This window comes from Trachemys scripta, chromosome 11 (assembly GCF_013100865.1).
Source record: "Trachemys scripta elegans isolate TJP31775 chromosome 11, CAS_Tse_1.0, whole genome shotgun sequence".
In the NCBI taxonomy this organism is placed as follows: domain Eukaryota; kingdom Metazoa; phylum Chordata; order Testudines; family Emydidae; genus Trachemys; species Trachemys scripta.
In genome coordinates, this window is record NC_048308.1 from 60,985,828 (window position 1) to 61,009,900 (window position 24,073).

The 24,073-nt window shown below is 47.8% G+C and overlaps 1 protein-coding gene across 1 annotated transcript in view; it reads left to right on the forward strand.

Moving 5' to 3' along the window:
• PIKFYVE (phosphoinositide kinase, FYVE-type zinc finger containing) overlaps positions 1–24,073 on the forward strand; it is a 107,044-nt gene that overhangs the window by 22,052 nt on the left and 60,919 nt on the right. The window contains exons 7-11 of the mRNA XM_034786067.1: positions 9,679–9,871; positions 12,183–12,340; positions 13,462–13,573; positions 15,645–15,792; positions 16,286–16,453. Coding sequence (XP_034641958.1) covers positions 9,679–9,871; positions 12,183–12,340; positions 13,462–13,573; positions 15,645–15,792; positions 16,286–16,453 — 779 coding nt within the window. The remainder of the gene's footprint in view (positions 1–9,678; positions 9,872–12,182; positions 12,341–13,461; positions 13,574–15,644; positions 15,793–16,285; positions 16,454–24,073) is intronic.

Consider the following 24,073-nt stretch of genomic DNA (forward strand, 5'->3'; position numbering starts at 1 on the left):
GTTCTTCTTCGAGTGCTTGCTCATATCCATTCCATTAGGTGTGCGCGCGCCGCGTGCACCATCGTCGGAAGATTTTCTACCCTAGCAACACCGGCGGGTCGGCTGTGGAGCCCCCTAGAGTGGCGCCTTCATGGCGCTGAATATATACCCCAGCCGACCCGGCGCCCCCTCAGTTCCTTCTTACCGCCCCTGACGGTCGTTGGAACTGTGGAGCGCGGCATAGCTGTCCTCCACTCTCCCTAGCTTTGTTCTTGTTCATAGTTGTAGTTATAGTTATAGTTCTAAAGTTGTAGTTAAATAGTTAGTAGTTTCAAGTTGTTTTAGTTGTTATAATAGTCCAGGGGACTAAGGGGGTCGTCTCCCCCTTTCTCCCCCGGCCGCGGGCTCGGGCTCATGCCCAAAGCTCCCGGCTTCAAGCAGTGCGCCTCCTGCGCTAAACCTATGCCCACGAGCGACCCGCACGACTCCTGTCTGAAGTGCCTGGGAGAGTCCCATCAAACAGATAAGTGCAAGATCTGTAAGGCCTTCAGACCCAGGACCAAGAAGGAGCGGGACTTTCGGCTCCGGCAACTCTTGATGGAAGCGGCACTTAGTCCAGACGCTCCATCTACAAGTCAGGCCCCGGCACCCAGCGCCTCGGTGCGCAGTGCTCCGGCGGCACCGGCCACGACGACCACGCGAGTGGTGTCGGACAAGCCGCCCCGGCACCGGACCTCGTCGGCACCGCAAGCGCAGCAAGTGCCTCGACGCCGGTCATTATCCCCGGGGCATAAAAAAGCCCATAAGACGGGGACCTCCGCGCCGAAGACGCCGGCTCCCCCAGTGCCGGGGGTAGAGCCGCGTCCGCCGGTGGAGCACCGGAAACAGGTGCCTCCAGCACCGTCGACTCCGGCACCGAGGCCGTCGAGTCCGGTGCAGATAGCGTCTCCACCGAGGCCGGCGGTGATACAATGCCTCCCGTCGACTCCAGAGACCTTCACGGCGGCGAGAGACTTAATAGCTCTCACGGAGCCGGCACCGCCTCAACCACCGGCACCGACGGCACCGTTAACTCGCCCGGTCCAGTCGAGAGGGAAACCTGCACTAATCTGCCCTCCATCACAAGGGCTGGAACCTCGGCACCGATCCAGGTCCCGAAGCAGGTCCCCACGCCGCTCGCAGTCCCGGCACCGAATATCGCCTCGGCACCGGTCGTACTCGCGGCCAAGATCTTCTTCGAGACAACGCTCTACGTCTCGGCGCCGCTATGATCGTCGGCACCGATCGACGTCGAGACGTAGTTCTCGGCACCGCTATGGCCGACGCTCGACGTCGAGAGGCCGCTCCCGGCACCGACGAGGTCATCGGCACCGATCGCGGTCCCGGCACCGATCGCCGGCACCGCGTAGAGATAGATCTCCGGACCGGCACCGTGCGGCACCGCAGACCGCGGGAATCGCCTCGACGCTCTCGGCACCGCCGTGGCCATCGAGATCGGTATCCCACTCATCGGAGGACCTCTCGAGATCGGCATATCCCCCTCAAGGGCAAGCCGAGGAACAGGACTTGGGCCATTGGCGGGAGATGGCAGAGGACCATTCTCATGGCCCATCTCATTGGTCATTCTGGACCCCGTGGGCGTACCATCAGGAGCAAGGGGCTCCAATACCCTCGACCTCTCGCTCGGGTCATTCCGTTAGAAGGGCCCCGGAGTCCACAATCTCTCGGCCTCCGCCAGGGGACATGGAGGCTTCCGTGTCCGTACCGCCTGACGCCCTGGACCCAGGCGCAGGTGACGCTCTGGCCCAGGAACAGGAAGACCAGGACCAGCCCTTGGATCCCGTTCCACCAGAGGCATCTTCCTCTTCTTCGCCGGACGAGGCAGTGGCGGGCACATCGTGCACGGGCCCACCTCCAATAGATCTTCGGGCTCACCAGGATCTTCTGCGCAGGATGGCCCGTAATATGGACCTGCAGGCGGAGGAGGTAGTGGAGGTGCACGACCCGATAGTGAATATCCTCGGAGCGGATGCCCCATCGAGGGTAGCGTTACCCCTGATCCGCACGATACAAAACAATGCGGATACGATATGGCAAACTCCTGCCTCTATCCCACCCACAGCGAGAGGGGTGGAACGGAAATACTTTGTCCCGTCGAAGGACTACGGGTACTTGTATACCCACCCACAACCGTGTTCACTGGTGGTGGCATCAGTGAACGCACGAGAGCGCCACGGCCAGCAGGCTGCAGCGCCAAAATCAAAAGAGGCCAAACGGCTCGATTTGTTTGGCCGTAAGGTTTATTCAGCCGGAGGGCTGCAACTTAGAGCGGCAAACCAACAGGCACTGCTGAGCCGCTACAATTTTAACTCCTGGAACTCCATGGGGAAGTTTAAGGAGTTGATTCCCCAGGAGTCCAGGGAAGAGTTTGGAGCCATGGTAGAGGAGGGTAAGAAGGTGGCTCGAACCTCCTTGCAGGCCTCCTTGGACATAGCAGACTCGGCTGCGAGGACCATGGCTTCGGGTATCGCTATGCGGAGGATCTCCTGGCTTCAAGTTTCGGGTTTGCCTCCGGAGCTGCAGCAAACCCTACAAGATTTGCCCTTTGAGGGACATGGTTTGTTCTCAGACAAGACGGACTCTCGCCTGCAGAGCCTCAAGGACTCGAGAACAATCATGCGCTCCCTGGGGATGCATGTTGTGGGCCCTCAGCGCAGACCATTTAGGCCGCAGCCTCAGCGCTTCTACCCCCCCCCGCCTCGTCAGAGACAAGACTCGGTCCGGAGGCGAGGGCGAGGTGGTAGGAGACGGTGGACTGGCCCTCAACCCGGCCAGAACCAGGGGCCACCTAGACCACCTTCAGGCCCCAGACAAAACTTTTGAAGGTGCGGTCGAGGACGGTGCACCAGTCATCCCCCAGGATTCAGCCCCCTCCTTTCGGGATCGTCTCTCCCACTTCCACCATGCTTGGTCCCTTATAACTTCGGACCGTTGGGTCCTCCGCACGGTGGAAGAGGGATACGCTATCCAGTTTTCTTCTATCCCCCCCTCCCCGTCCCTCTTCAGGGACCCTTCTCACGAGCAACTTCTTATACAGGAGGTCTCTACGCTCCTGGCCATGGGGGCCATAGAGGAGGTTCCGATAGAGTTAAAGGGCAGGGGATTTTACTCCCGTTATTTCCTGATCCCCAAGTCCAAAGGAGGTCTACGGCCCATCTTGGACTTGCGCGGACTCAACAAATTCGTAGTAAAGTTGAAGTTCCGCATGGTCTCTTTGGGGGCCATTATCCCTTCCCTCGATCCTGGAGACTGGTTCGCCGCCCTCGACATGAAAGACGCATACTTTCACATCTCAATTTACCCACCTCACAGACGCTTCCTGCGATTCGTGGTAAACACGGTGCACTACCAATTTGCAGTCCTTCCCTTCGGCCTATCCTCGGCCCCAAGAGTGTTCACGAAATGTATGGCTGTCGTGGCAGCGTACCTTCGTCGGCAAGGGATACAGGTGTTCCCGTACCTAGACGACTGGCTGGTGCGCGGTCGCACCAAGGAGCAAGTTCAAGCTCACGTCCACAGAATAGTGCACACATTCAACGAGTTGGGCATCCTACTCAACAAAGACAAATCCACTCTAGAACCTACCCAGAGAATAGAATTCATCGGCGCAGTTCTAGACTCCAGACGTGCACAAGCCATCCTGCCAGACAACCGCTTTGGCACCATCACGAACCTCATTCAAGGGCTCAAGGCCTTCCCAACTACCACGGTGAGGTCGTGCCTTACCCTGCTGGGTCACATGGCTTCATGCACGCACGTAACCAGGCATGCCAGACTTCGGCTTCGCCCACTTCAAACCTGGGTGTCATCAATATACCGTCCACATCGGGACACCCTGAACATGGTGGTCACGGTCCCGAACTCGATCCTGGCCTCCCTCACCTGGTGGCTAGATCACAATGTGGTCTGCGAGGGGATGCCATTTCACGCCCCACAACCCTCTCTGCACCTGGTCACAGACGCGTCATCTCTGGGTTGGGGCGCCCATCTCAACGAACACCATACCCAAGGCCTGTGGACTGCATCCCAGTTAGCCCTGCACATCAATGTTCGGGAACTGATGGCGGTGCGCCTGGCGTGCCAGGCATTCCTCAATCTCCTACGTGGCCGCTGTGTGTTAGTTCTCATCGACAACACCACGGCCATGTTTTACATCAACAAGCAAGGAGGAGCACGTTCGTCAATTCTATGCCAAGAGGCCATTCGCCTGTGGGACTTCTGCATCGCCCACTCAATCCATCTCACGGCATCGTTCCTCCCTGGAGTCCAGAACACTCTAGCGGACCGACTCAGCAGGTCCTTCCAGACGCACGAGTGGTCTATCCGTCCGGACATCATACATTCCATCTTCCAGAGGTGGGGGTTTCCCCAGATAGACCTGTTTGCATCTCGAGACAACAGAAAGTGCCACGTGTTCTGCTCCCTACAAGGTCGAGCTCCGGGCTCCCTCTCGGATGCGTTTCTCCTTCCCTGGAAAGACCACCTGTTTTATGCCTTCCCTCCGTTTCCTCTGGTCCACAAGGTACTGCTCAAATTGCGCAGAGACCAGGCACAGGTAATTCTGATCGCTCCAGCGTGGCCGAGACAACATTGGTACACCACACTGTTGGAACTCTCGGTTCAGACACCGATCCCGCTTCCATTATGTCCGGATCTCATATCTCAGGACCACGGTCGGCTGCGTCACCCCGACCTGCAATCACTCCACCTCACGGCGTGGCTGCTCCATGGTTCACCCAGGCAGAGCAGCAATGCTCGCACTCTGTCCAACAGATTCTGCTGAGCAGTAGGAAGCCCTCAACACGCACCACGTACCTGGCCAAGTGGAAGCGGTTCTCCTGTTGGTGCGAACAACGAGCCACGTCCCCGTTGCAGGCACCCATTCCTCTCATATTGGAATATCTCCTCTCCCTAAAACTGCAAGGGTTGGCGATATCTTCAATCAGAGTTCACCTGGCTGCTATATCAGCCTTTCACCCCGGGGAACTCGCGTCCTCGGTATTCTCTAACCCGATGGTCGTTAGATTCCTCAAGGGCTTAGACCGGACGTACCCACAACAGCGTCAGCCCGTCCCGACGTGGGACCTTAATCTGGTCCTCTCCAAACTCACAGGTCCTCCATTCGAACCACTAGCCACCTGTTCACTTTTGTACCTGTCCTGGAAGACAGCCTTCCTCGTAGCCATCACCTCAGCAAGGCGAGTTTCTGAACTCAGGGCACTTACATCCGAGCCCCCTTATACAGTTTTCCATAAGGATAAAGTGCAGCTTCGTCCACATCCTGCCTTTCTCCCTAAGGTGGTTTCTCCATTTCATATCAACCAGGACATATTTCTCCCGGTCTTTTATCCCAAACCACATGCCACTCGCCAGGATCAACGTTTGCATTCCCTGGACGTAAGAAGGGCCCTGGCCTTCTATATTGACCGCACAAAGCACTTTAGAAAGACGACGCAACTCTTCGTTGCAGTGGCCGACCGAATGAAAGGCTCACCGGTCTCCTCACAACGCCTATCCTCCTGGATTACGTCTTGCATCCGGACTTGCTATGATCTGGCAGGTGTCTCAGCACCGCACCTCACCGCTCACTCCACGAGGGCCCAAGCCTCCTCGACTGCTTTCCTGGCACATGTTCCGATCCAGGACATTTGTAGAGCGGCGGTTTGGTCATCAGTCCACACGTTTACAGCTCACTATGCACTAGTGCAGCAGTCCAGGGACGATGCTGCCTTCGGATCAGCGGTTTTGCACACAGCAATGTCTCACTCCGACCCCACCACCTAAGTTGGGCTTGGGAGTCACCTAATGGAATGGATATGAGCAAGCACTCGAAGAAGAAAAGACGGTTACTCACCGTTGTAACTGTTGTTCTTCGAGATGTGTTGCTCATATCCATTCCAAACCCGCCCCCCGTCCCCACTGTCGGAGTAGCCGGCAAGAAGGAACTGAGGGGGCGCCGGGTCGGCTGGGGTATATATTCAGCGCCATGAAGGCGCCACTCTAGGGGGCTCCACAGCCGACCCGCCGGTGTTGCTAGGGTAGAAAATCTTCCGACGATCGTGCACGCGGCGCGCGCACACCTAATGGAATGGATATGAGCAACACATCTCGAAGAACAACAGTTACAACGGTGAGTAACCGTCTTTTATCTGTTGGGAGAGGATGAATAGGGCATATTTACTCCAGCAGACTGGGAAGAAAAAGGGTTTTTGTTTTGTTATTTGAAATACCTGGGAGGTACTTAAATACTACGCTTATAAGGAGGCCATGTATGTACTGATTGTCTGTCTTTGAAAGACTTTTATCCTGTATGTTTAATATCCAAATTATTGCAAAAGTTGATCTTCAAGAAAACTATATATACAGGGTAAAACTGCTTCGTGAATGTGACTTTAAAAAAACAAAATCCAAAACACTAGTAACAAAAAAGATTAGGTATGTAGACTTTAAATGATAAAATTTAAGTGACGCTATAGGTGGTAGTCCGTAATTGAATTTTAGCACAAGAAATAGATCCCAAAAGGTAGAGAGAACTGCCACCTAAAATTGGTGCGCGGACAGAAGAATCTCTGGATATATCTGCACAGGATAAAAAACCTGCAGCTGACGCAGGCTCTGGCTGTAAGGCTGAAAAATTGGGCGAAGGGTCCCAGGACTCAGGCCCCCGCCGAAACCCAAATATCTACACAGCAGTTTTACGCCCTCCCCTCCACCCCAAGCCTGAGTCAGCTGACACAAGCCAGTTGTGGCCATGCCATGGGGCTTTTATCCCCATGTAGATATACCCTAAGTGACTTGAATCCTCATAAAAGAAGCACAAAATTACAGTCTAAACCACCAGGGTTTGAGCTTCTTACACATTCTTGTTCCTCCTGCTGGAGGAATGAAGCTTTAACTAGAAAAAGTTTGATCTGTCCTTTCTAGACCAATTCAGGTAAATACAATCAGGCTTTGAAAGTAATCAATGGTGACAGAGTTTTGATACTATTGTCCATTTAGCTAGCTGGTCATGTTTGTGTGGTTTTATACATGTATATATATACACCTAAATAAATAAAACAATTATGCCTTCTACAGCTAGATGGCATAGTTAAACTAGTTCTTGTAAAACTAGCTCTTGTAAAACAATTGACTAGCACTAGAAAACATTTCTGATATGTGAAGTTTTTAAAACTGCATAACTTCTTCTGTACAGAACTAAATTATCTGTTCTTGAAATGCTGTTAAGTCATGTTACTAGGAACATATCATCTGCTGTAGTTGAAGGCTATTAGCAATCTCAGCCATAGCTGTATGTCAGAGGTACATTGTGACTTATTGCTTATATTGGCCAGGAAAATGCCATTAATTGTCCTAAATGTCAATTGTTGAAATACCAACGTGGCTTCTCTTGATCCTGACTCGCTCATTACCTAAATTGAGCCTATTAATGTAGACTTTTCCCCTTTGTTTAAAACACTTCAACAGGCCAGTACTACTGATTGAAAGACTACTGCTTTTTCATTCTATTGCTCCTTTTTGTTGTTGTTGTTTTTAAAATATAACTTCAGTGTCCACTTTCTTACAGTTTCACGTTCCATTAACTTCTGTAGTCTGCATTCCCTAGCTATCTAATAATTATAGAGTAAGGCCAGAAGGGACTACGAGATCATCTATTCTGACCTCTCACAGGTCACCAACAGCACCACACACCAAAACCAACAACTGAAATTAGACTAAGGTATTACAGCCTTCAGGAGACTAGACTATTGTGTGCCACAGGCAGAGAATAGGAGGGACTGCGATACACCAATACCAGAGGCCCTGAAATGGCAGGGAATTGATTTAAATAAGATAAGCCTGGTAAATAACCTGCACCCCCTGCTGCAGAGGAGTCACTGCCAATCTGACTTGAACCAAAAATTCCTCCCCAGCCCCATATATGACAATTAGTTAGAGCCTGAGCCTGTGAGCAAGAACCAGCCAGCCAAGCACCTGAGAGGAAGCTTGGTACCACCTCAGAACACTGGCCCACTTTATCCAGTTTACTATCTCTAGCTGTGGTATCTGGAGACCAAGAAACCCCTTCCTGTCCTCTGCAGGTGACCTGAAGCATGAGAGTTTGAGGATATCTAACATGAACCAGGTGGGACCCCTCAGGGCTGTGAAGCCCTGCCCCACGCTGTCAGAAGCAGCCTTACGAGTCCCACTTATAATGTGGTCCAGCTCTCTTAAAAACTAAGCTTGTTTGCCCCCACAACACCTATTGGGAGGATGTTTCAAGCCCTCACTTCTCTGATGGTTGGAAACCACCTGATTTCCAGCCTGAATTTGTTCACTGTCAGTTCGATTAACATGTCACTATCCGTCCTATAATCCATAGCTTATTCCTGCAAAAAACTTAATGCACTAAAAGATGGCAATACCTAAAAGAGAGGACAGCTGCACAAGTTGCACAGTTCTGGCCCCCCCCCCCACCCCCCATAAAACAAATCAAAACCCTGCCAGGAACCTGTTTCAAATCACTTTTTAAACTAGCCTGTGTTGGGTATTGTCCCCATAGAGAACTCTCATTTCAAAATGCATTACTGTGAGGTGGATAGGGAAGAGAAGAGAAGATAAAATATACTCTGGGTTACTCTAAGAAGCTTCCCAAAGCTGTGGGATGTTGGAGAAGAGGATCTATTATATAGTGACAAAAAGCAAATGTATCACCATTTTGTAAAAAGAACGAGGGGTCCTTGTGGCACATTAGAGACTAACAAATTTATTTGGGCATAAGCTTTCGTGGGCCAAACCCCACTTCATCGGATGCATGCAGTGGAAAATACAGTAAGAAGAGATATATATATATATATCACACACAACATGGAAAAGTGGATGTTGCCATACCAACTATAATGAAACTAATGAATTAAGGTGGGCTATTATCACCAAGAGAGAAACTTTTGTAGTGATAATCAGGATGGCCCACTTCAAACAGTTGACAAGAAGGTGAGAGGAACAGTAGGGGAAAATTAGCATGGGGAAATAGTATTTACTTTGTGTAATGACCCATCCACTCCCAGTCTTCATTCAAGCCTAATTTAATGGTGTCCAGTTTGCAAATTAATTCCAGTTCTGCAGTTTCTCGTTGGAGTCTGTTTTTGAAGGTTTTTTTGTTGAAGAATTGCAACTTTTAGATCTGTAATTGAATGTCCAGAGAGCTTGAAGTGTTCTCCAACTGGTTTTTGAATGTTATAATTCTAGACATCTGATTTGTGTCCATTTATTCTTTTGTGTAGAGACTGTCCGGTTTGGCCAGTGCTATTCACTTGACCCAGTGTTTGGAAACAGTTGGGTCCAAGATTGATTTCTTCCACCCCCGCCCCGCAATATCGTTATGGAGAGGAAAAAAAAACACTTGGCTCAAATATTCCTTCTGATGTGAAGCTGTTCAATATGAACTATTTTGCCTGTTAACTTCTTTTATAATATAGAGGTTCTCTGGAATCTCTTTCAGCCTAACATCATTGTAATGTTCCCTGTATTGCAGCCATCTTAATTTGGGAGAGGTCGGGAATGACCCTTTAAGTGCTGGTTTGGAAAGCTAGTGTGTGCTAGCACACTGCTTAAAGATTCTTGAAGCATGTTGTAAGGTCACAGCCTGTTCTGATAAAGTTTTGTTTATGAGGGGTTTGCAGACTATAAGCATTGTTTTCTTCCTCTCTCCAGATCGGCTAGCATTACTAACCTGTCACTGGATCGGTCTGGTTCACCCATGGTGCCTGCATATGAGACATCCGTCAGTCCCCAGGCTAATCGCACGTATTTGAAAGCAGAGACCAATGAGGATGAGCGCAAAATTCTTCTGGTACAAACTAGGTTTTTGTCATCTTCATTGTGATAGCGACGTGTTATGTGCCTGTCTTTCTATTGCTTTCTTTGCGGTACATCTTGTGGCTCTTTTTCTTTTATGATCCTTTAGGGTTTTTTTCCCCTTATGAGTTAGCAAGTTCTAATTGTAAATGGTTGTTTTAATGTAAAATAGTTCTCTAGTCATTTGAATAAATTCTAGAGACCACAGCTAATGGGGAGAAGGTCAAATTTCAAACCTTCTAACATCTGCTTTGCTTGCAGAGTTAATGTAACTTTTTTCTCATAGGAAGTAGCACTAATGCATTTATTCCAGAAAAGTAATCAACGCCAGTAGCACAGCACTCTGGAGCAATCCTGTTATAAAACTTTGTTATGTGTGTGTTGTGAGAAATACTACATAAAACTAAAAGAAACACCCAAGCCCCGGTTGACATACCTAACGTTAATAAAATAAAGTCAATTTAAATTGGAGGGAGGGGGGAGATGTTTCATTTAAAACTGTCCAAACTGCATAACTAGTGCTGAATCTTTCTGGGCTTCTATTCCCATTCAAAACCAACGAGGTCAAATCTTGTCCTAGCCCTGTCTCCCTGTGGATTGCATATGTAAGGGCAGAATTTGATTGGTGGTGGCTCACCTTTTTATTGTAGAGAGGAGAGGAATGCTGATCAGATGTGGTAAATCATTCAGTTACTTGAATTTTTAAAGGGGTAAGGAACTGGATTTGTTTATTGTATATGATGAAGCATGTGGTGGAGTCCTGGCTTTTTTTTTTTTTTTTTAATTTGTTTTTGTGTGTGTGTGTGTGTGCGCGCACACATGCTATGTGTATATATGTATAATGGAAATATCAGGAGCGTTAAATCTAGTCTTGTTCTTGAAAATATCAGTATGTCTTGTAAGCATTTTTTAGCCCTTTGTTTGAAGGTGTGTTTTGTTTTGTTTTGTTTTTTTTTAAACACAGAACCCTAAAAACAGTCCTAAACAGAGATTAAAAATAAAAACACTTGAAGTCTAAATGAAAACCACTTCCTCTCTCAATCAGTTTACTTGATAACTAATGTCATAATTCTACTGGTTGTATGTGTTTACATAGTCTTCTGGGGGGGAAAAAACCCTACACTTCCTTAGGCTAACTTTATGCATCTTGTAGTAGCAACTAAAGAAACGATCCCGATTCTCCCTTCTCTTTGGACTGGTTCAACATCTGCAGATCTTTTCCTGTGGTGTATGTCGTTTCAAAGGACGGGAGCATCCATCCACAAGGATAAGCGCACTATCTGGCTGTTCAGGCTGCAGAGACGTAGCCAGGACCAATGTAAATGTTAGCTAGGCCACAGCCATGCTAGTGCCAGGAGGTTTTATGACCACATTATTCAAAGTTGTAGTGTAACTAGCCAGCACATCGACCCTGTGATTCAGAGTTGTCTAGCACCAGAAATCTGTGGCGAGAACCTGAATCGTGGGGGGTGTGGAAATTCTGTTCATGGATGTTCTGGGCCCTTGACTATGTTAACTGTAAAGTGAGGTCCTAGAGGTGTCTTACCATGCAGAAAACTAGCTTTGATTTCCCAGCCGTGGCTGCTCTTATGGAGGTGGAAGTACTGGGAAAGGAGGGTTTGCATCAAAATGAATGGAGGCTTGAACATTAAGGATTCAGAAGGGGGTACAGAAGATTGGAGGTAGGGATGAGGTGGTGTGATTGGCCTCTCAATTGTCCAACAGGCAATAAGTGGAGATGGTGGAAGTTACTTGAACAAAATGGCAACATGGAAAGCATCATTCTCAAAGGGATCTCCTTAACTAATTGACCAAAGAGAGCTCTGAAACAGTCTTAAGTGCAGCATTCAGGTCAACAGCACAGAATGTTCAGAAGAGCATTTATTGCTTTACCTGAAAAAAGAACCAGTGTTCCTTGGTCTTCTACATAGCCCCCAGTTCCAGGGGCTGAAAGAGGGAGCTCAGCATGGTAGATCTAGTGCTATGAAAGCACTTGCATGACTTAGTCAAACAATGCAAAAGCTCACTGTGTATGTATAAAATATTACTGCAAAAATTCTTCCCTAACTTCTTTCCGAATTGATCTTTGGTATTAGTCTGTTGCTGCTGCCTTATTCTGAGTTTATAGGATCACTTGCTGTAAAAGAAAGGACTTAAATAGCAGCTGTTATGCATTTGCTTCTAGATAAGCAGTGTATAACACCTTCGATTGTACTCTTGTTACTGGAAGGCTGTTGATCTAGGAGCCAATTTAAAAGCTTGAGCTAGTCTTTTAAAAACACTTTGTAACTGTCTTTCTCACACAGGACTCTGTCCAGTTAAAGGATTTGTGGAAGAAAATTTGCCATCACAATAGTGGAATGGAGTTTCAGGACCATCGCTATTGGCTGCGGACACATCCCAACTGCATTGTGGGAAAGGAACTAGTCAACTGGCTCATCCGAAATGGACACATTACCACAAGGTATTCCTGATATTTAAAAATGCTTAAATTAAACCCATCTGCCATTGCCCTCAATTGTAGGTGTTGGTTGGCGTGTGTATCAGTGGATGGAGAGGAGAAAGAGGAAGTGAGACTCAGATCTCCTCCTCCCTTCCTCTGAACAAGGTAAAGAATGTCTTTAGTTCATTTGCCAATTCTGACAGCACATAACCTAATGAAGGGGTAAGTAGAATCAGAAGCTAGGGCAGACGACTAGCCCAAGGGAATGGAATTTCCCAGTGGGAGGGAAAGGTAGTTGGGGTGTGGGGAGGGAGCAGAATGGGAGTAGCAGAGGGGACAGTGAGAGAAAGGTAATCATTAAAACTGGCACTAGACTATAGTTAAGAATGTCACTGGTTTTGGAACACTGCGCTTTGTTTCATAATTGCTGATCAACTCATTCTTAAAGGGTTCCTAATGTTGGTTGAATTAAGTCATGCCTTTTGGGTAGAGGCTCTAGTGATAGTCTCCCCTTTTAAATAATGTAACCTCCCTAAACAAAAGATCAGATTAGCTGTGCTGCGTGGATATTGCAGTTGTTTCTTAGCTGCATGAGCACAACCTTGCTGCTATAGCTGGCTGGCCTGGGGGTGGGGTTCAGGACCCCTCTAACTATATTTGTAGGCTTTGGATGGCCCCAGGATCTAGGGATAACTGGGTCTGCAATGTAACAGCTTACCATCCCGTATAGCACTGGATGTTTGCCTAGCAGTGCTGAGGGCTTGTAAAGGATTATCCCTGTCTTGCTGAGTTAAGAGGGGCAGGAGTCGAGATGATTCAAGCCTGCACAGCACGGGCCTGAGTCTTCAGCGGTGCTGAGTACCTACAGCAAGGAGTTGGGGGTGTTCAGCACCTCCAGAAATCAACAGCCAAACAGATAGGTGGGGAACACTTGCATTCCTGGCTCTAGTCATGTATTCAATCCACTGCCTCACCAAATTGTCTCTAAGTACCTTTTCTCGAACAAATAGTGAAAAATAAAGGAGAGCTAAATGACGTGGTGTCTAGTCAGGCTTTTTTTTTTGGGTAAAAGTCTGTACTGTAAACCATACACACTTATAACCAGACTCTTAATACTCGCCTGTCTCTTATTCTGCCCTTAGAGCTCAAGCCATCGCAATAGGTCAAGCACTGGTAGATGGACGCTGGCTGGATTGTGTCAGTCACCATGATCAGATCTTTAGAGATGAATATGCTCTGTACAGACCACTACAGGTACAGAAAGCTCTCTTCTAGCTGCCAGTGGAATGCCCACTCAGTTGTAGCTGGGGAACTGTTGTCAATCTCTCCTTCCACTGTATGCTCTGCTAGCTCCTAGGTTTCAAGAGAACTAGGCCTAGCCCAAGTCTTGCCTCATGTTCTCTGTACTCTCGGTCCTGTCCGTATGCCAGTGAGTCTGTCTTGTTTTGTGAGTGTGTGGAAATATTCTTAATCTCATTAAACCACTAATGTAAACTAATTGAGTTAAGGTCATAGAGGAAACTAGGTCAGGCAAGGAAGCTTTGATGCTTCCTCTGGGAGGAGAAAGGGTGGCCACACCTATGTTAAGTTAAAAAGGAGGAGGGGTTCTAAAATATCTGATTGCATCAACAAAAGTCTAAAGTCGCCATGGTAAGCACATTCCAATGTGGCTTCTGAATAACATAGCCAGTATTCAGAACAGCTGTCACACTCTAGGAGTAGATGTCACTTGTGATCCAGTGTGTAGCTTTTCCGGAATTGGCCATTGTCTCTTTGAACAGTGACATCTTTGACAAGTTCTTCATAAAGACTTAAAAAATACAGCATCATTCCAACTCTTAGACAATATTTGGGGAAATTAATTACTTAATTCCTGATCTAAAGAAGTTGATGGGTTTAGGAAGAGATTGAATTCCCTAATTCACTTATTTTTGCCAGTAAAGTATCTGGAGACTTTGCATATAGGGTTTCTCCACCCTGATATATAAATGGTCTCTCTTTATTCTGAGCCTAAGTTGCAGTGTGGAGAAATAAAGTCAGGGCCCCAGTAAAGGAGAAGTTTGTCAGTCACTGAAGATGCTGTCTGGGCTCTGGCATGGTCTTGCTTGAGATATGCTGAGGGGTAAGATCTGCCAATACCATTAGTTTTTGTCTTGATTCATGCAATGACTTCTGACATTCAAGAAACAGAAAGTTTTAGTTATAGTTGGTCGTATATAGTCTGCAATTCATGATTAACTCGTGATTTACTGGTCATGCTCTTGTATGATCTCTGATACTTTGGTGTGTAAAGTCAGCAGGATGTTGCATCTGACTCGTATTTTGTCTGTTTCTGTAAAAATTGGGAATTCAGTGGAGTTAAACTGGTGTCAGTGAATTTGTATTTGCAGCAATTGCATTAGTTTCAAAGGAAGGAATTCTATCTAGAACTGCAACTTTTTTGGTGACTGGAAATTGCCGTCTGGTGGAGGTAGATTGGAGTTGCTGTGGGCTCTCTGGGATTCCCTGCTGTCAAATCCCAAGGCCTTGTTTCACAATAGTGTCTCTTGATTTAGAGGGCTGAACCTGGCTTTTGACTGAATCTGTTAGCCCCACTTGATTTAGTCAGTCACAGAATTGCTCAAGGGGCTAAAAGTGCATGCCCTTCTCCCAGATCAGCATGGTCAGCTTATGGGGGCAAAGGATAAACTTTGGCAAACCTCTATGCTCTAGTCGAGTGGTTCTCAAACGTTTGTACTGGTGACCCCTTTCACACAGCAAGCCTCTGAGTGTGACCCACCCCCTTATAAATTAAAAACACCCTTTGATATATCTAACACCATTATAAATGTTGGAGGCAAAGCGGGGTTTAGGGTGGAGGCTGATAGCTCGTGACCCCCCCATATAACCACATGACCTCCTGAGGGGTCCCGACCCCCAGTTTGAGAACCCCTGCTCTAGTCCTAGCACTCAAATCTGTGCAGGCTTTTAACATGTTGTGTGGGACAAATAGAAAACTTGCAAGTTTTCTTTCATTTCCCTTACTTGTGAGAGTGGGGTGAGGTGCCTGAGGGAAGAAGCAAAGACTGATGTGGGCAGAGTAAAGAGGTACTCGCTTCCTGTCCTAAGCAGTAGCTGCCCACCCTCAAGTGGTGGGTGATTGAGTGATAAGTTTATCCCACTGTGTGCGTACATTTACTTCTGTGAAGTGCTTCAGGCTGCAAGACACAGTATAAATGTAAGCTGTTGCTGTTTTGATCCGTACATAGTAGTGCCTTTCTCAAGCAGCTTAACATCCCAGTAGGGCTGAAGAATAAATTTACTTTCTCTTTTCCGGATCTTCCAGAGCACAGAGTTCTCAGAAACCCCCTCTCCAGACAGTGATTCGGTGAACTCCGTAGAGGGGCACTCCGAGCCATCCTGGTTCAAAGACATCAAGTTTGATGACAGTGACACGGAACAGATTGCTGACGAAGGGGAGGATAACTTGGCCAGTGAGTTTCAACTGACTCTCTTCCAGCGTAACATGACAAATTAGCATGACTCTTTTTGTGTGTGTGTGAGATATGGAAGTGAAAGTCCTGCTTTGCTGGTAGTAGCTGTAAGGTTCCAAGGAAACTAAAACCTTGCTAGTCCTCCTGTTTCTTGTGGTGGATACAGTATTTTCTAATCAGTTTGCAAGATTTGATGTTTCTAAATTAGTATAAACTCTCTGGATTACAGTAGCACAGACAGGCTAGATCGGGGTGTCAAGACAGACACTGTCCTAATGTTCACTTGGGTTTTAAAATAAATCTATAGAACTTCTATCCAACACTTCAAGGTAAGATTAAGTGTACATATTTAAGACTGAAAATACTGTATACCTTTAGTATTGCACACTGGGCTTTATGTATTAAAGACAATTTTTCTCCTCTCCAATACCTTCATGATACCCATTTGAACCCCTTTCCTCCCTGTATCTTCCCCCTTACCCAACATTAAAAGACTCTGCCAGCCCTAGCAAGCGCACATCAGTCAGCAGCTTCCAGTCCGCAATGGACAGTGACTCAGCCGCTTCCATCAACCTGAACGTGGAGCTGGACAACGTGAACTTCCATATCAAGAAGCACTCCAAGTACCCACATGTGCCCCCTCACCCTGCCGACCAAAAAGGTATGAGGTAGTCACCAGCTGGAGTTGCACATGATGGAAAGCGGTGCCCTGACACTGATGTTTAGACACTACCACCTGTAGTTGTCTTGTTGATGGGTGTATATATAAGAGATCTCTTTACTTCCTCCTGACACTATTACCTTTGTCAGGGTGCTCAGAATAAACCAACTATGCCACCTTCTCTGAAGAGTGCAACTTCTTATGTGGCTTTTCTCTTTGCAGTCGGAGGATTCAATGCTTCCTCCTCTCTCCTTTCACAGCCTGGCAGTTCCAGACATATTGTCTTGTTCAGCTAACTGGGATAACATCCTAAGTGTGTGTTCCAAGAAGATTCCCGTTTACCCAATTTAAGATGTGATTATTTTAAAAAAACAACAAAAAACAGTGACAGTCCGATATTAGTGTAACAAAATCTATTTTAATTCTCCATTAGTGATGGAGAAAACTTAATCCCTCCACCTCTTTTCATCAGTTTACCACTGTTGGACCAATTATCCTTTTATAAAATGCATTGATTAACAAATCTAATACTCAGCAATTTGACTAATTTTTTAAATCTCTTCTATAAATGAATGCTAAATTGGAATGTGAAAAGGCAAGTGAAATCTATTTGAAAATATCCCCTATTCTCCCATTCTATTGTAGTACACTGTGAACCAGACTATGGCTGACTGAAACAAAGACTGGCCCACTGTTTTTGTTTGAAAATAATTGTGGTGCTCCTTTAAATGCTGGGGTGACTCTATATTTCTGTTCTCCCTTCTCTTACCTGCAGATTCCTATCCTTAGTTTCTTCAAATGGACATTTAAAAGTCTTTGATTATGGAGTCTGGGCACAGTTCTTGTAAGGTTCACTAGCAGAGTAGCATCTTTAATTGGGATGTTCCTAATGAGTGCATCCCTCAGTTGTCGTCGAAGTAAATACAACAGAAAAGTTTCTGTTGGGGTGATTTAGGACAGAAAAGCTTATTTTTTTCACTTGTTCACAGATGGCTTGCTCTGAAAAAATTTGAGTTGGACAGAGAATACTGGAAGCTTCAGCCTAAAATGAGTTTGAGGGGGCAACTGTTAGCAGCCAAAAAATGAAAAAGCCCCTTTGGCAGTGGGAAGGGTGAAAAATAGTGTGTGTTAACCTTAAATTCCAGTATCTACAGCAGGCACTGCCGGTATCTGCTAAAGCCTGTCCAGAAGGAAAGGAAAATAGGTGTATTTCAAAAGCTGAGTGCCTTATATTAGATAATATGACCCCACCTTCTTCCCCTCAAAAGATTATCAACCACGTCCGTTGACTTCCCTGACCATTATGGGCACAGCTTACTACTTGGGTTCCTAATTTAAGGCATTTAAGCTTGAAAATGTTGTCCACTGTACCTTATTCAGTGTATAAAACTAGATATTTGAGAGCAAGCGCACACAACTGGAATCAAAGATAAGCCATGTAATTCACAGTGTACAGTAGCTGAGGCAGTCAGGAATAAACCTAAAAGGAAAGTGTGTTCCCACTACAGAACTCTGAGATCTTGGAAATTGCTGATGCAGATGTTTCTAATCTCTTCTGTCCTTGCTTTCCATTTCTGTGCACACCCCCCCCCCTCCCCCCGAAGGATGTGGGCTAGATTATCTTCAATTCTCTGGAAGCTTTATGTTCCTGTCACATTGATGAATATCATATTTGTCATTATCTACCCATTATAAACTGATAGGAAAATGTGATCCTAGGTGGTCTGTGGGATTTTTATTTGTATTTGTATTTTTTTGCATAGTCTTAAATTTTGTGGGTTAGACTTGTAGACTTTAAGGTCAAAAGGCCCTTCATATCATCTAGTTTGACCTATTGCATATTGTAGGTCACAGAACCTCACCCACTCACTCCTATAATAGGCCCATAACCTCTGGCTGAGTTACTGAAGACCTCAGAACATGGTTTAAAGGCTTTGTTACAGAGAATCCACATTTACACTAATTTAAACCTGCAAGGTACCCATGTCCCATGCTGCAGAGGAAGGCAAAAACAATGTCAAGGTCTCTGCCAATCTGAGAACACTTTACTATGGAAGTAGATTCTGCTGTGTTGTAGCCTCAGCATGTTACTCTTCAACAGAGTTGTGAAGTTTGACCAAAGTAGATAAGCCAGGAGGAGGGAGGGAGCCCAAGAACAACATCCAGGATTACAGAATTATTAAAGACATCACTTGCCAAATCAGCTGTTTATCTGCTTTCCAAGGACAGGAATAAGTGGGTTGATAGAAATCTGCAATGGGTTGTGGGCAGAGTTAGCATTACCACTGGACTGAAATATGTAGAGGGAATCTAAACTGGGAGGAGCTGGGACACTTGCGGAATTAGAAAAGATGGGCCGGAACCAACAAAATGAAACTCACAGTGGAAGATAATATACCTAGTGGGGGGGGGGGGGGAATAATCCAAAAGATCCTCTTATTAAGAGGGAGAAGCCTGGAATTCAGTAAATCTGAACGAAACTCACCATTGGAAGTCTATATGGCTGTGCAAGTTTGTATGGCTATGGTTGAGTCTCATTTATACCTGTGAGTCCCCTCCTAAGTGCAAGGAAGTGGGCTGCATTTGGCTTAAAGGATGGTAAGCCTGGTTACAGGCAGTACAAAAGAAATCTGTGTAGTTTGGGGCTGTTTTAGGCAAGTTTTACATGAAGAAGAAGAAGGGGAATTTAATGGCGCTCCTCTGTGTCTGGAACTCATGTAACCAAATCTGGAATTTTCCATTCATTTCTGGCCTAAGCAAATTTATATCCAGGTAATTTTATACCAATATAAAAGTGAGAGTAATTTCACTAAGATGGTGGAATTGTCATGAGGTTGATCAGAATCAGGCTCTCTGTGTACAGCATTGTTTAACTAGGGGTAGATAGCCTACAACATTTGAAGCCAGTAATTGTATGACTATCTACATACTTATAGTTCCTGTCCTGTTGTGTGAGAACCTCTAGGGGAGGCTGTGGGATAAAGTGGAAAGGGAAATACTTAAATGTTTTAGACAAGAAACCCTTCCTGACTGTCACATAAGACTGTGAAAGTTTCAAAAGGGACAGGAGAATGGAGTGTTGGTCCTATTATTCCAGGCTTCTAAGGCCTTGTCTACACTACGAGAGTAGTTCGATTTTACTTAAATCGAATATTTGGAATCGATATTGCAAAGTCGAACGTGTGTGTCCACACTAAGGACAGTAATTCGACTTTGTGAGTCCACACTAACGGGGAAAGCGTCGACATTGGAAGCGGTGCACTGAGGGCAGCTATCCCACAGTTCCCGGAGTCCCCGCCGCCCATTGGAATTCTGGGTGGAGCCGCAAATGCCTTCTGGGTAAAAAAAAAAGGGGCCAGGGTGCTTTTGGGTAACTGTCGTCATCCGTCCATCACTCCCGCCCTCCCTCCCTCCCTGAAAGCGCCGGCGGGAAATCATTTCGCGCACTTTTCAAGTCATTGACAGCGCGGACGCCACAGCACTGTGAGCATGGAGCCCACTGCAACCATCGCTGCAGTTGTGGCCGCTCTCAACGCCTCGCAGCTTATCATACAGGTTGCCCTGAGGCAGATGCAGAAAAGTCAGGCGAGGAGGCTACGTCAACGCGGTGATGACCTGAAGTCTGAGAGTAGCACAGACCTCTCAGAAAGCAGGGGACCCAGCGCCGAGGACATCACGGTGGCAATGGGTCATGTTGATGCTGTGAAACGGCGATTCTGGGCACGGGAAACAAGCACTGAGTGGTGGGACCGCATAGTGCTGCAGGTCTGGGATGAATCACAGTGGCTGCGAAACTTCCGCATGCGGAAGGGAACTTTCCTTGAACTTTGTGAGTTGCTGTCCCCTGCCCTGAAGCGCAATGACACCCGGATGCGACCAGCCCTGACTGTCCAGAAGCGAGTGGCCATAGCCCTCTGGAAGCTTGCAACGCCTGACAGCTACCGGTCAGTCGCGAGCCAGTTTGGGGTGGGCAAATCTACCGTGGGGGTTGTTGTGATGCAAGTAGCCAAGGCAATCGTTGATGTACTGCTGCCAAAGGTAGTGACCCTGGGAAACTTGGAGGCGATCATAGATGGCTTCGCAGCGATGGGATTCCCAAACTGCGGTGGGGCCATAGATGGAACTCACATCCCTATCCTGGCACCGGACCACCAGGCCAGCCAGTACATTAACAGAAAGGGCTACTTTTCCATGGTGCTGCAAGCACTGGTGGACCACAGGGGACGTTTTACCAACATCAATGTCGGATGGCCGGGCAAGGTTCATGACGCTCGTGTTTTCAGGAACTCTGGTCTGTTTAGACGGCTGCAGCAAGGTATTTACTTCCCGGACCACAAAATAACTGTTGGGGATGTGGAGATGCCTATAGTCATCCTCGGGGACCCAGCCTACCCGCTAATGCCCTGGCTCATGAAGCCCTATACAGGTGCCCTGGACACTGAAAAAGAACTCTTCAACTACCGGCTGAGCAAGTGCAGAATGGTGGTGGAGTGTGCTTTTGGACGTCTCAAGGGGAGATGGAGAAGCTTGCTGACTCGCTGTGATCTCAGCGAAACCAATATCCCCATTGTTATAGCAGCTTGCTGTGTGCTCCACAATCTCTGTGAGAGCAAGGGGGAGACCTTTATGGCGGGGTGGGAGGTTGAGGAAATTAGCCTGGCTGCTGATTACTCACAGCCAGACAGCCGGGCGATTAGAAGAGACCAGCGGGAAGCGCTGTGCATCCGGGAGGCTTTGAAAGCAAAGTTCCTGAGTGAGCAGGGTAACCTGTGACTTTCTAATTTTGTGTACAGAGAAGCCTTCACCCCACTTCCAACACACGTTTCAAAATAAAAATAGTTCTACTTTGTTAAAGCACACCGTTTTCTTTAATACTGTTTTCGCGGGAATTTTTTAAAACTGGGACGCAGACTGTGGTGCGGAGCGGGTGTAGTGTAGTCGCGCGAATGCAGCTTCTAAACTCAAGGACTGACAGGCTCCGCTGCGGTGGGATGGTTCTTTCAACGGAGCCTGTCACCCCTCCTGATACGGACTGTGTGTATGGGGGGTCTATGTGAGTTTGTGGCAGGGGTGGGACGGTTACAGATCCCCTGCTGTGTGGCTCTGTGATCCTGCCTAAGGACCGCCGCTTAAGATCTCTAACTGCCCTCCCCTGACACAAAGTCACAGAGCAACCCACCCCCCACCACATAACATGAAAAGAACCTCCCAGACTAACCAGGGTAAGTAGTCACTGCATCACTGCACTATGTATGTGCCCTGCTGCTGTGCCTGCCCCCTACTATGTACCCTGCCAAAGGTGACTGTCCTGTCCAATTACCAACCCCCTTTCCCCCCCCTCCTCCAAAAGAACATGATGGAAACAGTAGTTAACAGAAACATATTTTTTATTATCAACTACACATGGGACTGGGAAGTGAAACTTGGACGGGGGCTTGTGTCAGGCGGGAAGGAAAGAACTTGTCAAACTTTGGGGAATGAGAGCCTTCTGCTGCTCGAGCTCTCTGCAGGGGTGGAGTGAGAGTTAGCAGGGACTCTGCCGCCTCTCCTTCTGTGCACTTTGGGTGAAGGGAGTATGGGACTTGGTGGCGGGGGAGGGCGGTTAGAGATGGACTGCAGCGGGGCTCTGTCCTCCTGCCTCCGTTCCTGCAGAACATCCACAAGGCGCCGGAGCGTGTCCGTTTGCTCCCTCAGTAGTCCAAGCAGGGTTTGAGTCGCCTGCTGGTCTTCCTGACGCCACCTCTCCTCCCGATCCATGTTGGCTTGGTGCATTTGGGACAAGTTCTCCCGCCACTGGGTCTGCTGTGCTGCCTGGGCTCGGGAGCAGGCTATAAGCTCTGAGAACATGTCCTCCCGTGTCCTCTTCTTCTTATGCCTAATCCTCCCTAGCCTCTGGGAGTGTGATGACAGGCTAGGTTGTGAGACAGTCGCAGATGGGGCTGTGGGAATGGGAAAAAGGGAGTGAATTCCTCAGAAAGATAAATGTAGTTGTGAACAAAGAACATAGTCTTTCTCTGTGAACAGGACCATGCACAGCACCTATCACATGCGCACTCAGCACAAGGTCGAATTCTCGGCCTTCGCATTCAGTGTCTGGGGTTTTGCAGAGCACTTTTGAGAACCCTGTCAGGACAACGGAATTGCTCTTGCACGCAGACATGGTAAGCCGTAGATTCGTGGCAGCTTAAAACTTTAATATTAGCAATGGCCTCATTTCACATTGAAATCAATGTCGGTCCCTGCTGCCAGCAATCCGGCAAGCAGGAAGTCTGCTCCTGTCCCACACCCTCGCGGCTGTCCCCGGGAACGATCCCTTTCGGCTGACCCTCTCCCGCCTCCACCGCGTGGCTGCAAACCAGCGGTTACAGTTCTGTAAAGGAACGGTAAAGCAGTCCCAACACTAACATTCCCCTACCTCATTCAAAGCAGGTCATCATGAGCGACATCACCCTCATGAGGATCTCTGAGAGCGACAGACAGAGAATGCTCCGGGAAAGCCTTCAAAGACCAGGGCCGTATGCCGCCATGCTGTGCCAAGCAATGATTCCAGAGTACTTGCTAGTCTCGTGGCGCGGCAACGTGTCCTACTACGGAGGACCCAATAAGGCCGCTCTCCCCAAGAACCTAATGCAGCGGATTTCAAATTACCTGCAGGAGAGCTTCCTTGAGATGTCCCAGGAGGATTTCTGCTCCATCCCCGGACATATAGACCGCATCTTACTGTAGCTGCAGTAGCAGGGACTAAACAGTAGAGCGGCTTGGGCAGGACAATCATGCAAAACCGGACATTGCTAGATTTTTTTCAAATAGTTGCACTGCCCATGACTGAACCGTTAAGTTAATCAAACTAATCATGAGAAACCCATTTTTTAAATTGTTAATAATCATGTTCTGTTACAAATAAATGTTTAGATGTTTACAACACTTACTGGATGATCCTTCACCAGATTCTGTGTCCGGGGTAACGGCTGGGGAGGGTTGGTAGGGGATCTCTGTAAGGGTGATGAAGAGATCCTGGCTGTCGGGGAAATCAGCGTTGTGAGCGCTGTCGACTGCCTCGTCCTCCTCATCTCCTTCCTCATCTTCCCCGTCCGCTAACATGTCCGAGGATCCGGCCGTGGACACTATCCCATCCTCAGAGTCCACAGTCAGTGGTGGGGTAGTGGTGGCGGCCGCACCGAGGATGGAATGCAGTGCCTCGTAGAAACGGGATGTCTGGGGATGGGATCCGGAGCGTCCGTTTGCCTCTTTGGTCTTCTGGTAGCCTTGCCTCAGCTCCTTGATTTTCACGCGGCACTGCGTTACATCCCGGCTGTATCCTCTCTCTGCCATGTCTTTAGAGATCTTCTCATAGATCTTTGCATTCCGTCTTTTGGATCGCAGCTCGGAAAGCACGGACTCATCGCCCCACACAGCGATGAGATCCAAGACTTCCCGATCAGTCCATGCTGGGGCCCTCTTTCTATTCTGAGATTGCACTGCCATCAGTGCTGGAGAGCTCTGCATCGTTGCCAGTGCTGCTGAGCTCGCCACGATGTCCAGACAGGAAATGAGATTCAAACTGGCCAGACAGGAAAAGGAATTCAAATTCAAATTTTCCCGGGGCTTTTCCTGTGTGGC